At 27.6% G+C, this 23,259-nt stretch overlaps 1 protein-coding gene across 1 annotated transcript in view; it reads right to left on the bottom strand.

Annotated features, from left to right (window-relative positions):
• Window positions 1–23,259, bottom strand: part of LOC111677719 — a 49,814-nt gene that overhangs the window by 9,558 nt on the left and 16,997 nt on the right. The window contains exons 3-5 of the mRNA XM_046949074.1: window positions 14,374–14,555; window positions 4,163–4,224; window positions 475–564 (exon numbers count right to left, since the gene is read on the bottom strand). Coding sequence (XP_046805030.1) covers window positions 475–564; window positions 4,163–4,224; window positions 14,374–14,555 — 334 coding nt within the window. The remainder of the gene's footprint in view (window positions 1–474; window positions 565–4,162; window positions 4,225–14,373; window positions 14,556–23,259) is intronic.

A 23,259-nucleotide genomic window follows, 5' to 3' on the forward strand; every position in this document is an offset into this window, starting at 1 on the left:
TTTGTTGTAATATTTTTTTGTTTTATTGTAAAATAATTCCCATCTCTGTATTGTTGTTTACGCTATCTAATGCTAAAGAGTTGTTTTAACGTTTGAAAGTGTTCAAAATTTATATGTGTATGTGTGCAGAAAAAATGACATTTGAAATGATGGTCAATATATAGTTGTAGTTGTCAGCCAATTACAAATGTATAACAAGACATTCATATACGAATGCATACATGTTGTTCGTATGCAGAATTTTTGCATTTCAAAACAAAAGACTTAAGACACAAGCGCAGAGTAAGGGTAATATCTAAATATTTTAAACTTTGTTAATAACACTTTAAGCCGCTACAGACGATCTTAGCAAGCCTTGGTTTTGAATTTAAATCTTATACATCTTTAAGTAGAACACCTCGGCGTATGTGAAATATTAAAAAATATGTTATTTTTAACTAAATTATTTAAGAAAAAAAATTTCTTCACACTTACCATTGAATGTCCCAAATATTCAGCTGCATTATCAGAAATATATAGCAATTTACCATTCTGTGTAAGCATCATTAAAAATCCAGATAAAGCCTAGAAAAGGTGATAAAAATGTAAAAGAAAAAAACAAGTTAAAATAAAGTTATTTTCAATCAAATTTTCTAACTTTCAAAGAAATAACAAATTGTGTCAAAACTCTAGTCTTTAGCTATAATAATACAGCAGCAGTAAACTTGCACAGCTCGCCACAAGTGTTCCAAGAACTATTTCAAAGACATTCTTAAACAAAACATTTACACATAGTTTTTGAATGAATTTAGAGTTAAACTCAAATCAAATTGAATTTTTTCCATTTTTTTAAGAAACTTTTTTTTAGGACTTTATTTTTTTTCTTTATTTTACTTATAGTCACGAGTAAATGGTATTGATTAATCTTGGTCGAACGTCAAGGTCTAGTAATAGTCAATTTTGAATTTTTTGTTGCTGTTCCTTTTTTGTTTTGAAAATTGGAGTTGATTAGTTAAACTCTCCTAAAACTCCTGGCTGGTGGATATAAAACTTATATACATTTATTCATATGTGTATATTTATTTCAGACACCAAATGAATTGCCACTGTATATTACAGCTGCTACTGCTGTGGCAACTGATACTTCCTTGGAACTATGATATGTAAATGTCAACGCAAAGTAGACAACAACAAAAAATTCTACTCTCAAGTTAATAGAGTTGTTACGGTTTCTTAAGAATGATTGTCATTTATATGGTAAATAAAAATAAACTAAAAAAAATACAACATTTCGTAGTCATCTACAGAAAAGTCTACTTTAGGGGATTGTAACTCTAAACAAACATTTTACGTTAAAATTTCAAAACAAACAAATAAATAAACAAACAAAAATCTCTGTTGGTAAATAAACTTGCAACAAGTGAGTAGAATAAATTGGCTTTTCTGTTCTGTTCTGATCTTTTTTTCTTATTTGAAGGCCAATTCCATGTAAATTCTAAAACCATTCTAATCAAAATGTAGTTTTTCTTAAATTTAAAAGAAATACAAATAAACACTTTAAACAAACAAGATATTTTATACTTAGATGAAAAAAATGAAATAAAATAAAACTATATATGTTTGTATGTATGTATATTGAAGCTAAAGTGAAGGTTCAAACATTTAATTCGTACTAATGAATGTTAAGTTACCTATTAATGGTGGTAAATCTTGTAAACGTCATATACACTTAAGTTTATTTAAAATATTTCGTTTTTATAACAGTTAACAGAAAAATGCAATGTTTGCTAATGGGGGGTGGGTGTTATTGCAAAATCTTTTGTAGTCTGAGAGTGTAATGTTGTTTTCGCTGCAATTAGTAAAAAACGGATTTTTTGGAAAAATACGATTTTTTGGTAGCAAAATGCGTTAGTAATGTAAAGGCGAATTTTTAGTGAACATTTTTTTTGGTAAAAATTTGAAATTTGGAAAAGTTTTAAGAATTTGATTTTAAAACATTTTTTCTAGAAATTTTTAGTAATTAATTTGAATTTTAGGAAAAGAATCTAAGTTTTTCTAGTAGTCATTAGTTCCCAGGAAAAACTTTACTTACCCGGTAAGCAGGTAATATGTGGAAGTACTTACTTTTGGAGTGAATAACTAATTTTTTTTAATGGACGAGATTCGAAAAATAACTAGTTACGAATGTGTTTCCTCGACTTTCTCGGGCTTAAACCTGGCTCTAAAGTTTTTTGTGTGTTTGAAGTAGTTTTTACATAAAAGTATAAATCGACGTTTTTGAAGAAAATTATTCGAACCACAAACTTTGGATAGATGCCTTAGATAATTAGACTCATGCTTTTAGGTAATTGTCTACAAAGCTCAATTAAAAAAAATTATAAAAAAAGAACTTCCAAAGAACCGAAAAAGAAGTAGAATTTACTCCATGGATGTACTGAAAAAGACCTGAAGGAGGAGGAATGTTCTTATTTTAAATTTCAATTCACTACATCTGAAGTCATTCTCAGAAAGTAATTTGATTTTTGGTGACATAAATAAATTTCTAGTAAAAGCAAGAATTTATTGTCGGGCCTGGCCGACCATATGATGCCCTACACCAGTGGCAAAACTAAATTGTGCTAATTTTGCAAGAGATACAAGAACATTTAACATAATTGTGGGTTCAAAAGCCCTATTTGGGGAGTACGGTTGTAACCATTTTCCGGTTTTAACCATTTTCAAAAGACTTGATTCTTGAATAAAAAGCGTCAAGTTTCATCAACAAGGTATACATGAACGGACAGACAGACGGACGGATCGAAGAATGGGCAGACATAGTTTACTTTAAGGTGGGTGTAAAACTAATATTTCAATTCGTTACATACATTAGCACAAACCCAATATACCTTCCCCACTAAAGTGCTGTAGGGTATAAATATGACTTTTAAGTGAAAATTTTAAATCTAATTTCATGTGATAAATTTAATTTCTAGTAAAAATTAAAATCAAATTTGATGTTTATACAACCCTCCTTTCAAACTAACTAATGCCAATATATGGACTCTGTGCCAAAGAACTGAAAATCTTTTGAGGTCTAAAACTAATAAAGCCAATATGGTTAAAACCTAAGGCTTATGTTAGGAGGGCATTATGCATTGATCCAAGCAAATAGTAGTTGCACGAAGTATGGTCTTGCCTATAAGGCGGACGGAGCAATACTTCTCAATCATTTTTGTTCTTAACTGTTTTTAAAAGGTTTTCCAACATGTTGCCATGTTACTTAATTTTTCATCTGATCCTTGCACTTTTGGACCTACCAGATACAGAACTAGTAGGATGAGGTTATTCTACTGTGTATGTATAGGTTTTTTTCTTATATGTAGTTTAAAACTGTAAAGCTAACGACATGTTACTTTAGTTCAACAAAGCTATTATTAAGTAATTCACAGATAAACAAAAAATCTTTAAAATCATGAAAGATCTATTTCAGTTGATAAATTGTTTGACCTAACTACATACAAAAAATTGCATAAATTTTTTTTCTTAAATAAAACAGACAAAAAAGTCATAAACATTTAAGAACTACATACATGCATTCTGCCAAAAAATAAAACTGTTTGAAAAAAAAACTCACATCAATAAAACTACTCAAAAAAGCAAGTAAATTTCAATCACCTCTAAACTCCCCCATTAAGAATTTTAACAAAAAAAATTTAAAAAATCTTTAGACTTTAAATCATTTTTGTTAAAAGCAACAAAGTTCATGTGTTTTTTTTAACATGAGTTATTTAGAGTAGAAGCAGTAGGAACAGCAACAGCAGCAACATATGGTGGCATGGGTTGGTTGGTTGCTTTGGCTGATTGGTTGGTAGTTGCTTTTTAACTGGTAGTAGTAAGTAGTACAAACTTATGACCAAAAAAAATAAAATAAACATTAACAAAACATCAACATTATTTTACCAACATTTTTACAAAACATTAGACAGTAAATAAATATGCATTCATTCATTCATTCATTCATTCCTGCATGTCTGTGCAGGCAACTTAAGCAAGTGCGGTAGTTTATTTTCATGTTTTTTTTTTCTTTTAACAAAAGTGGCACATTCATATTTATTTTTCCTTCAAAATTTTGTTTCTTTTTATATACAATATTTAAATTTAACAAAATTTTATTTTTAAATAAAAATACATTTTTATGACTCACCTTTGAAAATCCTATATTTGGTGTTGGTGCTTGGTGTATGGAAATGTCATGCCGTTTGAACACTGAAAGTATATTTTCAGAAAAAAGAAACAAAAAATTGAATATATATGATATTGATATTAAAGAATTACATTAAAGCTGTTATTAAGCGACTTAAACACATGTTAATTCTTTTCCTTTATTTTTTAATAAATAATAAATTAATTTAGAGTTTTAGCAATGAGTTTATCAGCAGTAAATTTAATACATTGCTACTAAAACTTCTACTACTTAATGCTAAGTACTTGCTTAACAGCTAAAGCAAATAGTAATTTTTTTAAAGTAGATGTTGTAGAAAAAATTATTTTTTTTATTTTAATATTTATAAAAAATAGAAACAATTTAATTGTATCTCAGTTGCCAATGTCGTCATTGCTTTATTTATTTTTATTGTTTTTATTCAACATTATTAGTTAATGTATTTATTTTGTTTGTTATTTGGTTTTATTTTCAGTTGTTTAAAATAATAATTTGAATATTAATACTGATAAACTAGAACTGAACTAGAACTGAACTAGAACTGAACTAGAACTGAACTAGAACTGAACTAGAACTGAACTAGAACTGAACTAGAACTGAACTAGAACTGAACTAGAACTGAACTAGAACTGAACTAGAACTGAACTAGAACTGAACTAGAACTGAACTAGAACTGAACTAGAACTGAACTAGAACTGAACTAGAACTGAACTAGAACTGAACTAGAACTGAACTAGAACTGAACTAGAACTGAACTAGAACTGAACTAGAACTAAACTAGAACTGAACTAGAACTGAACTAGAACTGAACTAGAACTGAACTAGAACTGAACTAGAACTGAACTAGAACTGAACTAGAACTGAACTAGAACTGAACTAGAACTGAACTAGAACTGAACTAGAACTGAACTAGAACTGAACTAGAACTGAACTAGAACTGAACTAGAACTGAACTAGAACTGAACTAGAACTGAACTAGAACTGAACTAGAACTGAACTAGAACTGAACTAGAACTGAACTAGAACTGAACTAGAACTGAACTAGAACTGAACTAGAACTGAACTAGAACTGAACTAGAACTGAACTAGAACTGAACTAGAACTGAACTAGAACTGAACTAGAACTGAACTAGAACTGAACTAGAACTGAACTAGAACTGAACTAGAACTGAACTAGAACTGAACTAGAACTGAACTAGAACTGAACTAGAACTGAACTAGAACTGAACTAGAACTGAACTAGAACTGAACTAGAACTGAACTAGAACTGAACTAGAACTGAACTAGAACTGAACTAGAACTGAACTAGAACTGAACTAGAACTGAACTAGAACTGAACTAGAACTGAACTAGAACTGAACTAGAACTGAACTAGAACTGAACTAGAACTGAACTAGAACTGAACTAGAACTGAACTAGAACTGAACTAGAACTGAACTAGAACTGAACTAGAACTTAACTAGAACTGAACTAGAACTGAACTAGAACTGAACTAGAACTGAACTAGAACTGAACTAGAACTGAACTAGAACTGAACTAGAACTGAACTAGAACTGAACTAGAACTGAACTAGAACTGAACTAGAACTGAACTAGAACTGAACTAGAACTGAACTAGAACTGAACTAGAACTGAACTAGAACTGAACTAGAACTGAACTAGAACTGAACTAGAACTGAACTAGAACTGAACTAGAACTGAACTAGAACTGAACTAGAACTGAACTAGAACTGAACTAGAACTGAACTAGAACTGAACTAGAACTGAACTAGAACTGAACTAGAACTGAACTAGAACTGAACTAGAACTGAACTAGAACTGAACTAGAATTGAAAAATATAAATGAATGAAAACCATACTAGAATTTAACTAATTCAGTAGCTTTTGCTGCCAAATTCTCTTTTAAAATCACTCTTTTAAATCGCTGTTTTTAAATTAAGTTAAAAACAACATAGTTTAGAATCATGTTTAATTTACAAAAACAAAAAATTATATACTTGTACGTTTGTCTATTTTTATGTACATATATTTTCATTACTATATATTTCCATTTTTTTCTAATTTTTTTGCCATATGTCATACTACATGCCATTGTGGGAGAACAATCCAAAATATATTAATACAAAAAAAAAAAAAAAAACAAAACATTGTCACAAGTGTCCAACCCCAACAACAATATTTAAAAAAAATAACATTAGAGAGAATTTATAAAAAAAAACACTGTCAATTGGTAAAATGTCAAAGTCCCAATATGAAATACTTTTAAATAAATTTTAAACACATTTATACAATTGAACAAATATTCTTTATGTACAACACAGCAAATACACGTAATTGTGTTTTTGTTGTTGTTACTGAGGCAGCAATAACAACAACAGCAAAAACTATTTAAACGGACGTTTAGCAACTCATAAATGCATTGTTAAAATTGACATTCACTGTTAGAGAGCAACAGCAGCAGCAACAAGGAACGAGTATTTGGCAGAACATTGTCTTACATGAAATTTTTACCTGTTGTTATTGTATTTTAAAAAAAAATCATAGAGGTTGTAGTAAAATTACGACAAGTGTTTATCTGTTAGCTGTGTTTTTTTTTTTTTTTTTTGGTCAAGTATGGTTTTGAATTTTCAATTGGCCTGGGACACACATGTTGGCTAACTTAGTTGTAACAGCAAACTAGAGAGAAAAACTAAATGTAGGTTTAAAGTCATTCAATTGATAGGAAATATGTTTTTTGTTTTTGTTATTTATAAAGTTTAGATATAATGATGCTAATTTAATTGATAGGAACTGTTTGCTGTTTAAGTTAAAATTCCAGCTGTTAAGTGATATGAAACAAAAGACTTAAGACACAAACTTGAAAAAACTTTACGTTTTCTGTTGCATAATTTAAGGTCACCTAAGTACAATATGTTTGTTATGTTGAACGATATTTAATGTTTTCTTTTTAGTTCAGTTCTAGTTCAGTTCTAGTTTAGTTCTAATGCAGTTCTAGTTCAGTTCTAGTTTAGTTCTAGTTTAGTTCTAGTTCAGTTCTAGTTCAGTTCTAGTTCAGTTCTAGTTCAGTTCTAGTTCAGTTCTAGTTCAGTTCTAGTTCAGTTCTAGTTCAGTTCTAGTTCAGTTTTAGTTCAGTTCTAGTTCAGTTCTAGTTCAGTTCTAGTTCAGTTCTAGTTCAGTTCTAGTTCAGTTCTAGTTCAGTTCTAGTTCAGTTCTAGTTCAGTTCTAGTTCAGTTCTAGTTCAGTTCTAGTTCAGTTCTAGTTCAGTTCTAGTTCAGTTCTAGTTCAGTTCTAGTTCAGTTCTAGTTCAGTTCTAGTTCAGTTCTAGTTCAGTTCTAGTTCAGTTCTAGTTCAGTTCTAGTTCAGTTCTAGTTCAGTTCTAGTTCAGTTCTAGTTCAGTTCTAGTTCAGTTCTAGTTCAGTTCTAGTTCAGTTTCTAGTTCAGTTCTAGTTCAGTTCTAGTTCAGTTCTAGTTCAGTTCTAGTTCAGTTCTAGTTCAGTTCTAGTTCAGTTCTAGTTCAGTTAGTTCAGTTCTAGTTCAGTTCTAGTTCAGTTCTAGTTCAGTTCTAGTTCAGTTCTAGTTCAGTTCTAGTTCAGTTTCTAGTTCAGTTCTAGTTCAGTTCTAGTTCAGTTCTAGTTCAGTTCTAGTTCAGTTCTAGTTCAGTTCTAGTTCAGTTCTAGTTCAGTTCTAGTTCAGTTCTAGTTCAGTTCTAGTTCAGTTCTAGTTCAGTTCTAGTTCAGTTCTAGTTCAGTTCTAGTTCAGTTCTAGTTCAGTTCTAGTTCAGTTCTAGTTCAGTTCTAGTTCAGTTCTAGTTCAGTTCTAGTTCAGTTCTTGTTCAGTTCTAATTTAGTTCCAGTTCAGTTCTAGTTTAGGTCTAGTTCATATTAGTTGATTTCTATTTCATTTTTATTTCTTCTTTTATGTCAATCTTAACATATATTTTCTAACATATTCATTGCGTTCTATTTTGATTAAAATCGACAACAATAGATAATTTATTTACTATTTAGAGCAAATCCCAAAAATGTCTTATTCATTTTTTCCCTGCGGCACACCTTTCATAAGAAAAATATGTTTTTCATTTCCCAGATTTCACTGACAACATTGTCATCAGAAAAAAGCAACACAAGAAAAGAATTTAAATAACAACGTAGGTGTTTTCAATATTTCTAGATTCTCAGGGCTGGGAAAGCAACACTATGACACACAAAACTCCATTATAAATTCATTATAAATAAAAAATTGCTTATGATGTCAATAAAAGATGTTACAAATAATAATAACAAATGTAATGTAAGGTTGAACTAATTGCTTTTGATGATTATCTAAGAAGAAAAAAAAAACTGAAATTATGTGTTTTTAAACAGAGAATAAATCAAAATGCAATGAATAGTTTAAAGAAAAGGTGCGTCATTAAATAATGGCATAAAAGGCGCTTCTCAAGCTTAGAACACATAGAAATACAAATTTATCTTGACACTTGGCGTTGTCATCTTTTGTAGATTGAAATTAAAAAAAACTAAATTAAACAATGTCAAGTTTATGTAATAGATATTTTTGTAAAATGATTTATAAATTTTAAAAGTGATATAGAAATTGGAAATTTTGAAAACATTTTAAATTTATGTAAATTTTATTACTTCTTAGCTTATTATCAGCTAAACTATATTTATTTAAATTAATTAAACACGGATATTAGAATTTCCCGGGTGTCATTGCAAAAACAAACAAAAAGGCAAAAAAAAAACTAAACACTTTATATAGAATTTAAATATAAATGGACATTGAGCATTGAGGTAGTAAATAAACTACCAACTGTTTTTTCCAACAGCTTTAAGCTACAACAGCGGCAAACTTTGACAACTACAAGTCAGCATCATTTTTATAACCCAGTTGACCACATGGTGCTATAACGTTCGTAGTTTTCAATGCAAGTGTAAATTTACAAGGTTATGTGGGATTTTGAGGTTACAACAACATGCAAAAATATAAGTTGTGTAAAAATTGACTTTTTATTTGGGCGACAAGCTGAGCGACACCAAATGCTGTTTTGAAGACATATTAAGCAAAAATTTTTTTTGTATTTATTGATTGTTTCCTACATAAGACAAGACGGGTACTAATGTTAAAAATCTTGCGTTTTAAAAAATAAAGCGACACTTTTAAAATTAAAGCGACATTTTAACTCTGTCTACAATAATGAGCGATAGAATTTTTAATGTTTGTTATATTTTTTCTCTACTTTAAGAACGAATGATAAAAAGTCTAGTGCAACACAGTTTTACCTAAGGAATCTTGTTGTGTTAAAACTTAGTCGCCTGAAATTATTAAGCGTAATTTTCGATTTTAAATCTTTTTGCGTTTAAGCCAAGATTAGTGTCAGTCTTGCCAGCTATTCTCTGTTGATGACTGTTGCTTTCTGCCCAACGCTTGCGAAATATATTGACCAGCGACCGTTCTTATCAGTTTATGGCAAGATAAGCGATAAGTGTTATTCACTTGTTCGATTAGTAAAATAATAATAATAACGCTATATCGTATACATTCTTTTTTTACAAATTGAGCGAAAACATTAACCTAGTTTGGCGACAAGCTTTTAATGTTGTCTTAAGTAAAAGCTCATTGAATATAAAAAGAATTTCTTAACAACAACTCTTTGTTGTATAACTATGTCGCTTTGGTATTTGTTAGTGACGTTGTCGCTCACAAAATCACCACTTTATATAAACGACAAAACTGAAAATATTGATTTTTAATTTTTTTTAAATATAAATGAATTATTCTAAAAGATATATTTGCTTTAAGAATGCAATGTTAGGCGACACCTAAGCGACAATGTCCTTATGACACTACAATTGTAATAAAACTAGAGATAACGTTTTAAATGTTGTTGTTCATTAACTTTCTTCATATCACAAATACATAAATGACATCTTTTAAACAATTGTAAGTTGAGCGACAATTTCAATATCAGTTTACGATCAAGTTTACTATGTTTTCTTCAAAAACAGAGTTTCGGATATGTGATTGTACACGATATGTCATTGTACACGAAAACATTGAACTTTGTCACCTTAAAATTTATTGGCGACACTGTCGCTCTAGAGATTTTTGGCGATATTATCGTTTTTAATATTTGAAAATTGCCAATGTTTTTATTAAGAAATATTGTTTTCAAATAGGTGTCGCTAACTAATGTGAAGTTGTCGTCTATTATTTCGGAAATCAAAATAACAAGTTCTATTTCATACTTGTCGAGAATAATGAAAAAGTTGAAGTATGAAATTGTTTACGTGTAAATGGGCAGCAATAATACAACAATTATATAGGCGACAATTGTCGCTCTTATATTATTTGGCAATATTATTACCTGTTATTATAAATTTTCAGTAAAAACAATTTGTTCATTAACTTTGACTTCAAATAAGGTGTCGCTCATTTAGGCGATAATGTCGCTAACTATTATAAAATTAATTTATTAATATTTTTGCAGTTTCCTTAAATGTCTTCGAGAATCTTTTGTATTTCAATGTTTTATTTAATCTTAAGACTATGATCACTTGGATTTAATTTGCTCCTCCATATTGACGAGTTCTTTTGCTTTTCTAACAACCGGGTTTTACACATTTTTTTCCAACATTCAACACTATATAAAATGATTTATTAAAAAATAAACGCTAACATTTTACAATTGCTATGAATATCTTAAGTTAATTTTTTTTCAAATAAAAAAAAAAAAAAAAAAAAACAAAATAGTAAGAAAAATTACTGATAATAAGTGGAATATTTTAATAAGTTAGTGATTTTTACTATTAGGTACTCGCACTGGCTATACAGCTGTAAGTTTGAATACACAAACTGCTAAAAGCAGCTGTTGCTGCACCTCTACAACATTTCATTTAAATCTAACAAATTGCACCCTCTAATAGTAGTAGTTGTTGTTTTTGTTAGAGAAAACCCCAACGAAATGATAATTATATGTTTATAACATTTTGGTATAATCAGTTGCAGAAATTACAGCTAATTCAAGTTCAATGTAATTCTATTCTATTATATTTTTTTGTCTTCTTTTCATTTGTAATAAAATTTACAAAAAATGATTTTTCTCAACTCAAGTTAAAAGGTGTGTTGTTGATGCGGTAAATTCAAATAGATTTATATGTTTGTCTTGGTATTTGTTAACCATAACTTAAAAAAAAATGATTTTTTTTTTTTTGGTATTGCTGAGGATTCTTGGTGAGTGAGTTTTTAGTTTACCTCATCCAACCATTCATTCATATAGATAGACAGTCACCTTAGCAGCCTGCCTGCCTGCCTGGTTGTAAGTCAGTTCATAAGTCAGTTTTCAGTTAGTGAGTGAATTTATATTGGAACCAGTATAACGTTGCCATTCGCTGTATAAAGTATTCTTATGACAATGACACATTTTCAATGATTCATTTGTTTATTAGAAATGTTTTTTTTTAATTTATAGTTGTTATCTCTTCGCTGTCATCTCATCTGCTAAAAAAAAAAGCTACAAAGCAGAATAATACAATGCTTTGTAAATATGTATTTTTTTGTTTATGGAGGCAACAGGTTCTGACCCAGCCATGAATATTATTTCTAAGTTTATTTAATTCAATTATTTCGCTTGTTATTAGTTTTATTTATTTATTTTCTTATACAATTTCAGTTTCTAATAGTTTTACAATAATACAAATGTTTCGCTTTAATAGTTGTTATAAAATCAAATTTATTATAGTGAGACTTTTTAAAATTAAATTTCGTAAAACATTGCCTAATACAGTGTGTTTAATTTGCATGTTGCATAATGTATGAATGATACAGGTTCAGAAAAATATATTGCTTGCAACATGCAAATGATATTGACATTTTTTCAAAAAGAACTACAATTTATAAGCTTTAAGCTCTCAAGTTATAGAGATAAATGATGAATTCAAAAATTTGACATTAGTTTTCTCATAATAGTTATTAAGCGTTTTCAAAAAACAAGATTTTTCAAAAAAGTTTTTATCTCAATGAAACTTTTTATAAAAGCTTTTATCTCAATAAAGCTTTTTTCAGCAAAAGTTTTTCACATATTTTTACAAGAAAACTTTGTATCCCAAAAAAGCTATTTCATAAAAGCTCTTATCTCAATATAACATCTTTTTCTAAAAGCTTTAATTCCAATAAAATTTGTTTAAGAAAATGTTTCAACAACTACAGACTTATCAAAAGCTCTTTTCTAGAATAGCCATCACTTTCAAATATATTAAAAAAACTTTTATTTAAAAAACTTTTATTCAAAAAACTTTATCAGAAAACTGTTAAAAACTTTCATATCAAAAAGGGCCTTTCGAAGTTTAATTTGAAAAAAATTTTTTTTTTCAAAAACTTTGAATGTTTGTTTCAAAAAGTTTTTTATTATAACACATTTCCTATAAAAATCATCTTTTAATATATTCGTTTAGTTAAAATTTAAATTAAAAGCTTTTTATGATTTTTTGAGATTACAACTTTTTGAAACAAACATTCAAAGCTTTTTTCAAATTAACCTTCGAAAATCACTTTTTGATATGAAAGTTTTTAACCATTTTCTGAAAAAGTTGTTTAAATAAAAGATTTTTTTAATATATTTTTAAGTAATGGCTATTCTTGAAAAGAGCTTTTGAGCTTTTTCAGAAATTTTCTAAAAATATTTTATATTTTTTTCTACAGAAAAGCTTTATTTAAAAAGCTGTTTTTAAAGAAAAACCATTACCTCTAAGGGTTTTTTAAAAACTTTCTATTTTTTTCCCGAAAACCTTATTTCTGATTTTTTTTCAAAAAGCTTTTATCAGTAAAACTTAAAAATTTTATCAAAAAAGCCTTTTTCCATTTCACAGAAAACAAGTTTTCATAAAATTTAGAATTTTTTGAAAAGCTTTAATATCAAAAGCAGTTTTATCAAAAATTTTCTAAATGCTGTTCTCATAAAAGTTTTTTTTTTCAAAAGTCTTTAGAAAAAAACTTTTCTCATAATTAATATCGAAAAGGAACTTTTTCAATAAAACTTTTAATGAAAACATATTTGTAGTAAATTTACGAAAACATAATTTTATATCAGAAAATTTTTTCAGAAAGTGAAAGCGAATAAATTTATCATAAATGTATTTAAAATTATTTTTCCACCAAAAACATTTAATTTAAAAGCATTCTAAGCTTTAAAACCTAAAACACATGTTTTTTTGAAATCAATAATTGTCCCACTTTCCTTTTCATTTCTCTTGAAAACGTCAAAGCCCAAAGTATTTTCTTCTATAGTTTTGCAAAACCTTTTTTTCGTATTAATATTCCCACCATTTTTTTTCTAATAATAGTTATTTATTTCAAAGAAAATTTTCAATTAGTTTATAGTGAAGTCGGATAAATTTACTAACTAATTTATTTAATGTGCCAACATTTACTAATTTTATATAATTATTATAATCTATTGGATTATTTTATCTCTTTTTTATTTTAAGAAATACAAAATAAAAAAGAATAAAAAATTATAGAATTTACAACATGAATGATTGTAAACTTGTGGAGTTGTAATAAAACTAGGAAATCTAGAATTACAGCGAGATTACAACAAACATTAATTTGAAAAACTTACAACAAGATGATTTTTTCGTAGTTTTTTATTGTTGTTTATCCCACACATTAATTTGAGTAGAACAATTTTCGAAATTATCTAAAAACCAAATGCAAAAAAACAACAACACACAGAGAGAATTACGTGCAATTTCAATTACACTTAAAGAAAAAACTTTGTTGCAAATAGGTTGAGAAAAGAAAAAATAAACAAAAATTTTATAAAATATTTAAAAAAATAGAAAAGTTTTATACACTTAGAAATTAATGAAGAAAAATTCATTTATTTTAAAATATTTTCTTAGTGTATTATTTAGAGTTTTTTTTATAAGTTCTATAAAATTACGTGGTCCTTTCCCTTAACTTTCAGTTGTTAAAAAGAGCTGCAAAACTAAAAACAAACAATCCAATTTTCTATTGCAATTCAACTAATTTCATGTGTCCATACGAGTGCAGTAAGATAATAAACAAAAAATGAGATGAAAATAAAACAATTCACAGATGTTAAATAAAATAAAAATTATTTGATTATATAATCCCTCAAGCCCATAGAGTTACCAAACTAAAATTCTTTAGACACATATGTCTATGACCTACCTTGTTGAAAATAATTCGCTTTGCGCACATACACACACACCAAAGCCATCAATTGCAGTTGAGATAAACGCTGTCGCGTTGATTGTGGCAAAGGCAGAAGATCTCGTAAATTGGCAATTTCAGCATTAATTAAATCTCTACGCAGTTTAGAGGCACCTTTTGTTGATTTGTTGGCATCAAACCTATAATTTTAGAAAAATAATAATAAAAGAAATAATAATTGTTATATTGAAAAGTTATTAAAGAAAAAAATAAATTCGTAGAAGTACTAGTTGGTAGTAAATTACACTAAGCATTTTATTTTATGATTCATAAAAGTTTTAACAGCAGAAAATGAGAATTCCTTTGAATTTTTAACCAAACATTTCGCAGGTATTAATTTTATTTTATCATTATATTAAAGGGGCTACTGTTTTGGGGTTAAAAATATGTATGTGAATGTATGGATTAGCATTTGTACTTTAGCATTTTTAACTTCAACACATACACAGACTCACACATCATGAATATTGTTAATGAATAGCAGCAATCGATGCCAGGATTGCCAATATTCTAGATTTATAACAAATTCTATAGAAGGAAAATAAAAGATTTAAGACACGAACTTGTGCCAATGAAGTCATGAATGTTCGTGACTTTGTTAAACTAGTTTGTTTTCAGCTTCCTGAGCTTTTCCAAAATAACTTTTTTGAAATAAAAGATTTTTTCATACAAAGAGGTTTCCGTAAAAATAAAAATTAAAATGTTCTATGAGATAAAAGCTTTTCTGGAACAAGCTTCTATGACATAAAAGCTTTTTTGGAAAAAAGCTTCAATGACCTAAATCATAATGATGTTAAACGATATTAAAGTCCAGCTTTTCTAAAAAAAAGATTTTTATTGTTAAAAAATGTTAATAAATCTCTAAAGAGATTAAAAGCTTTAAAGTAAATGCTTTTATTTAATACAAGTTTTTCTGAGAAATAAAACTCCTTTTTAAGATGAAAATTTGTCTTAAAATCTCTTCTTTATATGAACAGCTGTTTGGGTAAAGCTTTTTTTGAGAAAATTTCTTTCAAATTCGTTTCAGAAAAGAGTTTTTTGTGAAGCTTTTTAAAAAAGCACCTTTTTTATTAGAAAATCTGAAAATATGTTTATGATTTCTACTCAGAAATATCAGTAAGGAGAAGCATTATTAAAAAGCTTTTGAGGAAAATCTTTCAAAAGCATTTTGAAGTAATTTGCTCGAAAAACATTTTTGAAAAGGATTTTTCTAAATAAGCTTTTTAATCTGAAAATGTTTTGTAAATATTTTCCAAAAAAAGATTCTTTATGATAAAAGCTTTAAAAAAAATGTTTTTGTGATAAAAGCTTTTCCAATAAATGTTTTTGTGATAAAAGCTTTTCCAAAAAATGTTTTTGTGATAAAAGCTTTTCCAAAAACTTTTTTTGTGATAAAAGCTTTTCTTAAAAAAAAAACTTATTTAAAAAAAGCTTTTTTTGAAAAGCTCTTATCACAAAAAACTTTTTTAGAAAAGCTTTTATGACAAGCTTTAGCACAAGAAAGATTTTTTAGAAAAGCTTTTAATACAAAAACATATTTTTATAAAAGCTTTTATCATAAAAATTTTTTTTTAGAAAAGCTTTAATATAAAAAAATTATAAAATATTTACAAAACATTTTCAGATTAAAAAGCTTATTTAGGAAAATCTTTTTCAAAAATGTTTTTCGGCAAATTACTTCAAAATGCTTTTGAAAGATTTTATATAGCACAAGAAAGCTTTAAAAAAAAAACTTTATCAGGAATATTTTAATTTAAATTCAGTTGTTTCTTTTCGTAAAGTGTTTTTCCAAAAAAATGTTTTCAGAAATACTTTTATTGTAAAAAGCTTTTTCAGAAAATCTTTATAAAAAACTTTAACATTAAAAAGCTTTTCCACAAAAATCCTTAAAAAAATGGGATCCAAAAAAGAATATTTTTATGCAAAAAAATTAAGTCAACCTGGCAACCTTATTTTAAATGCATAAAACAATGCCCTCAGTTTAAAGTTAAATTCGGTTGTCTTGTATTTTGTTACTTAATGTCTGACTAAAAAATAGAGGGAGGTATCAACGCTGGCGTCTGGCCTCATCAGTTCGAGTACAATTTAAAGAGAAATACAAAAAAATAAAAAAATCCCAAAACATTGATGTATCACAAAAATTCGCAAGCAGCATTGTTTTAAGCCAAAAAGTAGATTTTTTTGTTTTTGTTTTACAAAAATATAAAAAAACAATACATAGAATTCCATATGAACAATAAAAGAGCCAGCTTCTTTTATTTTTTTTTTCTTTCTACGTTCCAGTTGAGTTTTAAAGTTTTTTTTTAGTTTTGGTATTATTAAAGCCTTTGGGTGGTTTTGATGATGGGATTTATATATTTGTTGCACATTGTGTATGTTTTTTTTCGAAAGATTTTGTTCTTTTTTTGCTTTTGTGCAGTTAAGTAGCAGCTATGAATACCCGCAGTACAACTTGCAACAACTAACTCTTCTTTTATGCGTTAAAGTAGCTGCTTTCTGGGATTCCTCTTGGTATTTTTTCCATTTTCTTATAATTTTTGGTTTATTTCTTTTATAATGAGTTTTATTTACACTTTTCCCACGCTACAAATTCATAATTTTTGTGTGGGGAATTTCTATAAAAAAATGTAAAAATATAATTTGTTTATGTGTTACCAAGTGCATTACAATATTGATTTTACAACTTCGCTTGGCTAAGAGAATCAACTATGTACTTCGATTTCTATGATTTCTTTTTTTAAGAAATAGTGCAAGTTATCTTGTTTTATTTATAGTTGCTGAGTAGTTTTCTTTTTCCACATTCCTCTTGATTACGTTTCATTAGTTTTTAAGCGTAAAAATTTAGAGAAATTCTCAGAATTTTTGTAATTTCCAGTGAAAAATTGTTAACCACAATTGTGAGTATTAATAAACTCAACTCATCATCATAGTTTTCATTATCATTTTGTTTAGTTGTTAGGATGAATGATGCTCTTTGCCAAGATGTTTTAGTCCATTATTGAGTTTATGTTCAAATCCAATGCAATCAAATATTTTAGCAAAAGGGAAAGGGAAGTTATGTTTTAGAAAATTATGGTTTTGATTCGGTGAAGAGAAGAAAACCACAATTGACAAGTGGACCAACCTTTGAAACTGATTAAAATGAATTTTGTGCCAGAGACAAACGAATAACTGGCCCGATAGTGACCTAGCTGTTTAGATCTAACTAACTAACTAACTAACTAACTAACTAACTAACTAAATAACTAACTAACTAACTAACTAACTAACTAACTAACTAACTAACTAACTAACTAACTAACTAACTAATTAACTACCCAACGTACTAACTAACTAACATACATTCTATCTATCTATCTATCTATCTATCTATCTATCTATCTATCTATCTATCTATCTATCTATCTATCTATCTATCTATCTATCTATCTATCTATCTATCTATCTATCTATCTATCTATCTATCTATCTATCTATCTATCTATCTATCTATCTATCTATCTATCTATCTATCTATCTATCTATCTATCTATCTATCTATCTATCTATCTATCTATCTATCTATCTATCTATCTATCTATCTATCTATCTATCTATCTATCTTTCTATCCGATACTCTCATTGTACCATGATCGTTTATATATTATTTCTTAAGTCCTATTATTTCCCTTCTATCTATTATTTCCCTTCTATGTGCCTTAGTTAGCACATTGAGGAGTTTTATTGCTTTCAAAAACACAAAAATACACATAATTTTTCATAAACTACAACAGCAACAACAAAAATTAATAATAAAAAAACCAACGCGTAACACTGGTAGCAATATCGACGTCATCATCATCAGGGATCTTCATTATGAGGATCAACATGTTGTTTGTGGGCTTTTGGAAAGTTTTGCTGTATTGCCACAAACGAGATGTATCACTCAAACACTCGGCCAGGTTGGTGGTAATAAAAAACAACAACAGCAACAGAAAGCCGTATGCAAAAACAGCTACATATCAGCCAACGACAACCGCTGTAAAGGCAGCAAGCAACCAATAGTTAACAAAATATTTTGTTCTGCAACATAAAGCTACTGCTGAAACTTTAAAAGAAATTTTGTATTTAGAATATTTTTTTGTTTTTATTTTTATCTCTTAGCCACTGACAAACTCTCACACTTTTTTCACTGCTGCAGATCTATATAGTTGCCACTGTCTGTGTCAGTTCTTCTTTTATTTTTTGGGGTTTTCAACAACTATACAGAGCAGTGTTTGCTAGTATTAGTTGATGGTGGTCAATTAACTTTAGCTGTGTTGGCTTGCTACCGGTATTGAGTTGGAATTTTATAGCTTTTGGAGCATAATGAAGTTTATGGATTTATGAGCGCTGTTCTTGGGAAACACCAAGTGTGTGATGGCAATGAAATGCTAACAAAATCAAAACAAAAAAAAGCACAAGACTAACAATTTCTCTCATTTTTGCCTTAAAGTTAAAGAACAATAGCAACAACAACTGCAACAAAAACAAGAAAAGCGTGGTAAAAAAATGAACGTTTACGCGTGATATTGATCGGCGCTTCGTTGCACACATAATCTGTAGCTTAATTTTATTTTTCTTTTTTGGTTTGATTTTTGTGGTCTGCATAAAGTATACAATATTCTTAATAACGGTTTGGTTAGTTTAGCTCTTTCTTGCCTTATGTGGCGATTGTTGGCTTGCTGCTGCTGTTCACTTATATTTCATCATTCAATTTTTTCATTTTATTTTTGGTTAATTTTTTCTTGCTACCGGGCAAAATATTTTGTAAATCTCAAGTTCATGTTGTTTGTATGTTGTATTGTATTGGTACGTGCATTGGTTAGCTTTTTTGCATATTTACTACATATTGTTATTTGTTGTTGTTTTTTTTTTTCGCTGTCTTTAGCTACTGTTGTTTGCAACTTTTGCTATTTGTTGGTTGCTGTTGTTTTTGTTTTTGGCGATGATTGCTTTAATTTGCGTGCGAAAGTTTTTAATAAAATCTTGAAAAAAATATTAGTATGAAAAATACAAATTGTGGCAATATTTTGTTGTTGTTTCTTTTGGGCAATACATCATTTTTACAATGTTCCCATGACTGTTTTTTTGTTGTTTATTTTTAAGCCATGGTTTATAAAAGTAATAATTTTGTAGGCTATCAAAGTTGATTTTTTCTTGTATTTTACATTCCTTAAGACAAAATTTCAAAGATTTAAACATACAGCAACATTTTTGAGATATTTTTAATCTATTAGTCAAATCAATAAAAATTATTATATAGATTTACATATATATGTATGTATGTATATACATATGTATGTATGTATGTATGTATACATATGTACAAAATGTTTTTGTATAACAGTTTTTCTACTCAAACATTTTTCAAATAATTTTTTTGTATAACAATTTTCTAAAGAAAATGTATTTCTGTATAACATTCATAAAACGATATTGTATAACAGTTTTTGATATCGAAATTATTTGTATATAATATTTAATCTATTAAACATTTTCATAAATAATTTTTTAGTTAAACATTTCTATTAAACATTTTCAGTATAACAGTTTTTTCATAAATAATTTTTCTATTATAACACACTTTTCTATTGTAAATAATATGTGTACAACTTTTCTATAGAAACATTCTACAATAATTTTCTATTGAAATATATCAGTTTAACAGTTTTCTATAGAAAATAAATTTTTATAACAGTTTATTATGAAGAAAAAATAATTGACAGAAAAATTATTGTATAACAGTTTTTTTTAAGAATAATATCTGTATAAAAGTATTTTATATAAGATTTTTCTTTTACAACTTTTATTTTCTATTACAACGGTTTTTTTATATAAACATGATCTGTAGAACACTTTTCTATAGAAAATTATTGTTTAACATTTTTTACAGTTTTCAGGTTTTTTCCTATAGAAACATTTTGCTTCAGAAAAAGTCCTGTATAACAGTTTTATCTTTTGCATAATATACGTTACCGTTTTTCCTAACATTTTGTCAAGAGAAAAGTTTTACAGTTCTTTTTATTATAGACAAATTATTATATAACAGTTTTTTCTTCAGAAAAAATTCTGTATAACAGTTTTTTATATATAATATTTCTTGTATAACAGTTATTTGCTATTATTTTGACAGTTTTTTTCCATAGAAAATTTTTTGCAGATCACTTTTTTGTAGAAAAAAAAAATATTTATAACAATCATAGAAAAACAGTTTTTTTCTATAGTAAAATTACCGTATAACAGTTTTTTCTTCAGAAAAATTTCTGTATAACAGTTGTTTCTTTAGCAAAATTATTATATACCGGATTTTTTTCTAAAAAAAAATATCTGCGTTCTTTTTATAGAAAAGTGTCTTTATAACAGTATTTTCTATAGAAAGATATTTACTGACAACAAATACGAATATCTCTGCCTAACTTCCTCTGTAATGAATAAGAAGCTAAAAGAGCGCCATCTATTTTGACATAAATCGGAAACAATTGATTTGCAACGTTCTTAGCAGCAAAATTACTGGACAAGATAATGCTCGGCCGCATGTTTTAAGGCCAGTTAAAAACTGTTTTCCATAAGTGGTCCTTTTCAACCTACAATTTTTTTTGATCAATGGAGGAACTTTGAAAAAATGTAACCAAAATTAATTCATTTTCAAACTCTTTGACGGAGAAATCATCTAAATCCCAAACCATTTTTTTTTTAATTTATCATCGGGTATTCTGTTAAAAATCTACTAAAAATCTTTATCTTAAGTTAAGACCACATTGAAGTAAATGAGCACAATATGCTACCATTTTAGTTATTTATCTACCAACAACAACAACTAACTAAAGAAAGACACCCTAATAGCCGATCGTTTATACATATATTTACTCGACTTATTTTCTGAGTTGATGAATTTCAATTGACTTGGTCTTCGTCGTTGCTGTCGTCATGATGACAACATGACAAGAGACACACGCTCCAACAATTTATCAAACAAACATACATAACAAACAACTAATTGGTCGAAGACTGCCGCCGATATACAAAAAAAGAAAAAAAAAAACAAAAACAACAAACTGAATAATAATAAACTCACTCACTCTCACACACGTTCCAGAGTTAAACGCAAACAATTCACTGTTAAAAAAAACACGAATAAAATCATACGAATGAAAAACTACTAAACGAACAACTTGTTTATTTATGTGTGTAGGAATGTCTTAAGATGTCTGTCTGTTTGTATGTCTGTCCATTTGTCTTTCTCTCTGGGTGTTTGTGTTAAAACTCCTCATGAGTTGTGATGGAGTTATTGGGGAGAAAATAAAAAAAAGATTCGCAGTTGTTGTTGTTTGTAATGTGTCACACGCATCAATGATTTTATGCGTATGTATGGAAGTTTGTTGGTATGTATGTTTATCGTGTTTTTGTTTGTCCAATAATCATTAATAATGTATGAATCGGAGATGAAAAATTGATGTACAATTGGTCTTAGGGTTTTTGGTATTTATTTCTACAAAATGTTGAAAAGATTTAGTGAAATTTTTAAAAAGTTTTTGTTTTAATATGAAATTAATCAATAATGGGTTAAAGATTATAACTTAGTATTTAATCATCTTAAGAAAAATGTATCAATTAATTTTTGGTACTAAAAGTATAGTATTGGTACTTGATACTAAATGTATAAGATCACATCCTAGTTATATAAAATCTAAAACCCCTATGTGTTACACACTTGTGTAAACCAATTAAAAAGTAGAAATTTCGGAATGCGCCAATCGTATGTACGTACGACAGTGATATTTGATGATCACGATGTGTGAGAATAAAAAGATGGTTGGTGATCGATGTTATTGTTATTTTTGTTGCTAATAAGTTTAAATGAATGATATTTTTAACTTAAATAAACAAATAAAATAACAACAACAATAATAAATAGTAGTGTATGACTGAGATACAAATATTTGTTTTAGCGCACAAGCACGAATAATAATTTTAAAAATTTATATTAAATCAATAAAATAAATATTATTTTTGCAGAATACATATCATCACAATTCCTTTTTTTGTTGTATATCTAAGTTATTTTTTAACTTATAGTTATTAGTAGTTTAAATAGATGATCTCTATTAAGTTTGCAGCACGCTTTAAATTTACAATTTTATGCTCAATTTAACTATGGCTAGACTGTGTTATTATTAGCTACTAATCGATATTTGTAGCAGCTTTTAGTTTTTTATCTTTATTGTTGTTAAGCTGAAATAAAAATAACATTTTAACACTGCATAATGTATTTTATTTATTATATCATTAGGTTTGATTTTTATTGCCAAAAAAAAACATATGAATTTAAATTTTATTATGATTGATAACTATAGACTAGACTATAGACTATACTATAGACTAGACTATAGACTAGACTATAGACTAGACTATAGACTAGACTATAGACTAGACTATAGACTAGACTATAGACTAGACTATAGACTAGACTATAGACTAGACTATAGACTAGACTATAGACTAGACTATAGACTAGACTATAGACTAGACTATAGACTAGACTATAGACTAGACTATAGACTAGACTATAGACTAGACTATAGACTAGATTAGACTAGAAAGGGGGAATATCCCTTTACCGCTTTGTTAACAAGTATTTAATGATTTAATTTCAATTCACTTAATTTTCAAATACCTTCCTTACCATATCAATTTCATAAAAGACATTAAAGAGGAGTTAATAAGAAACAGTTCTAAAGAAGATATAACCCAAAGCTACACACATATTTCTTTTCATATTATTAAAAAATATATAAATTCATTAAAGGGATCAAGTCTACTTTA

The sequence above is a fragment of the Lucilia cuprina genome, chromosome 4 (assembly GCF_022045245.1).
Source record: "Lucilia cuprina isolate Lc7/37 chromosome 4, ASM2204524v1, whole genome shotgun sequence".
In the NCBI taxonomy this organism is placed as follows: domain Eukaryota; kingdom Metazoa; phylum Arthropoda; class Insecta; order Diptera; family Calliphoridae; genus Lucilia; species Lucilia cuprina.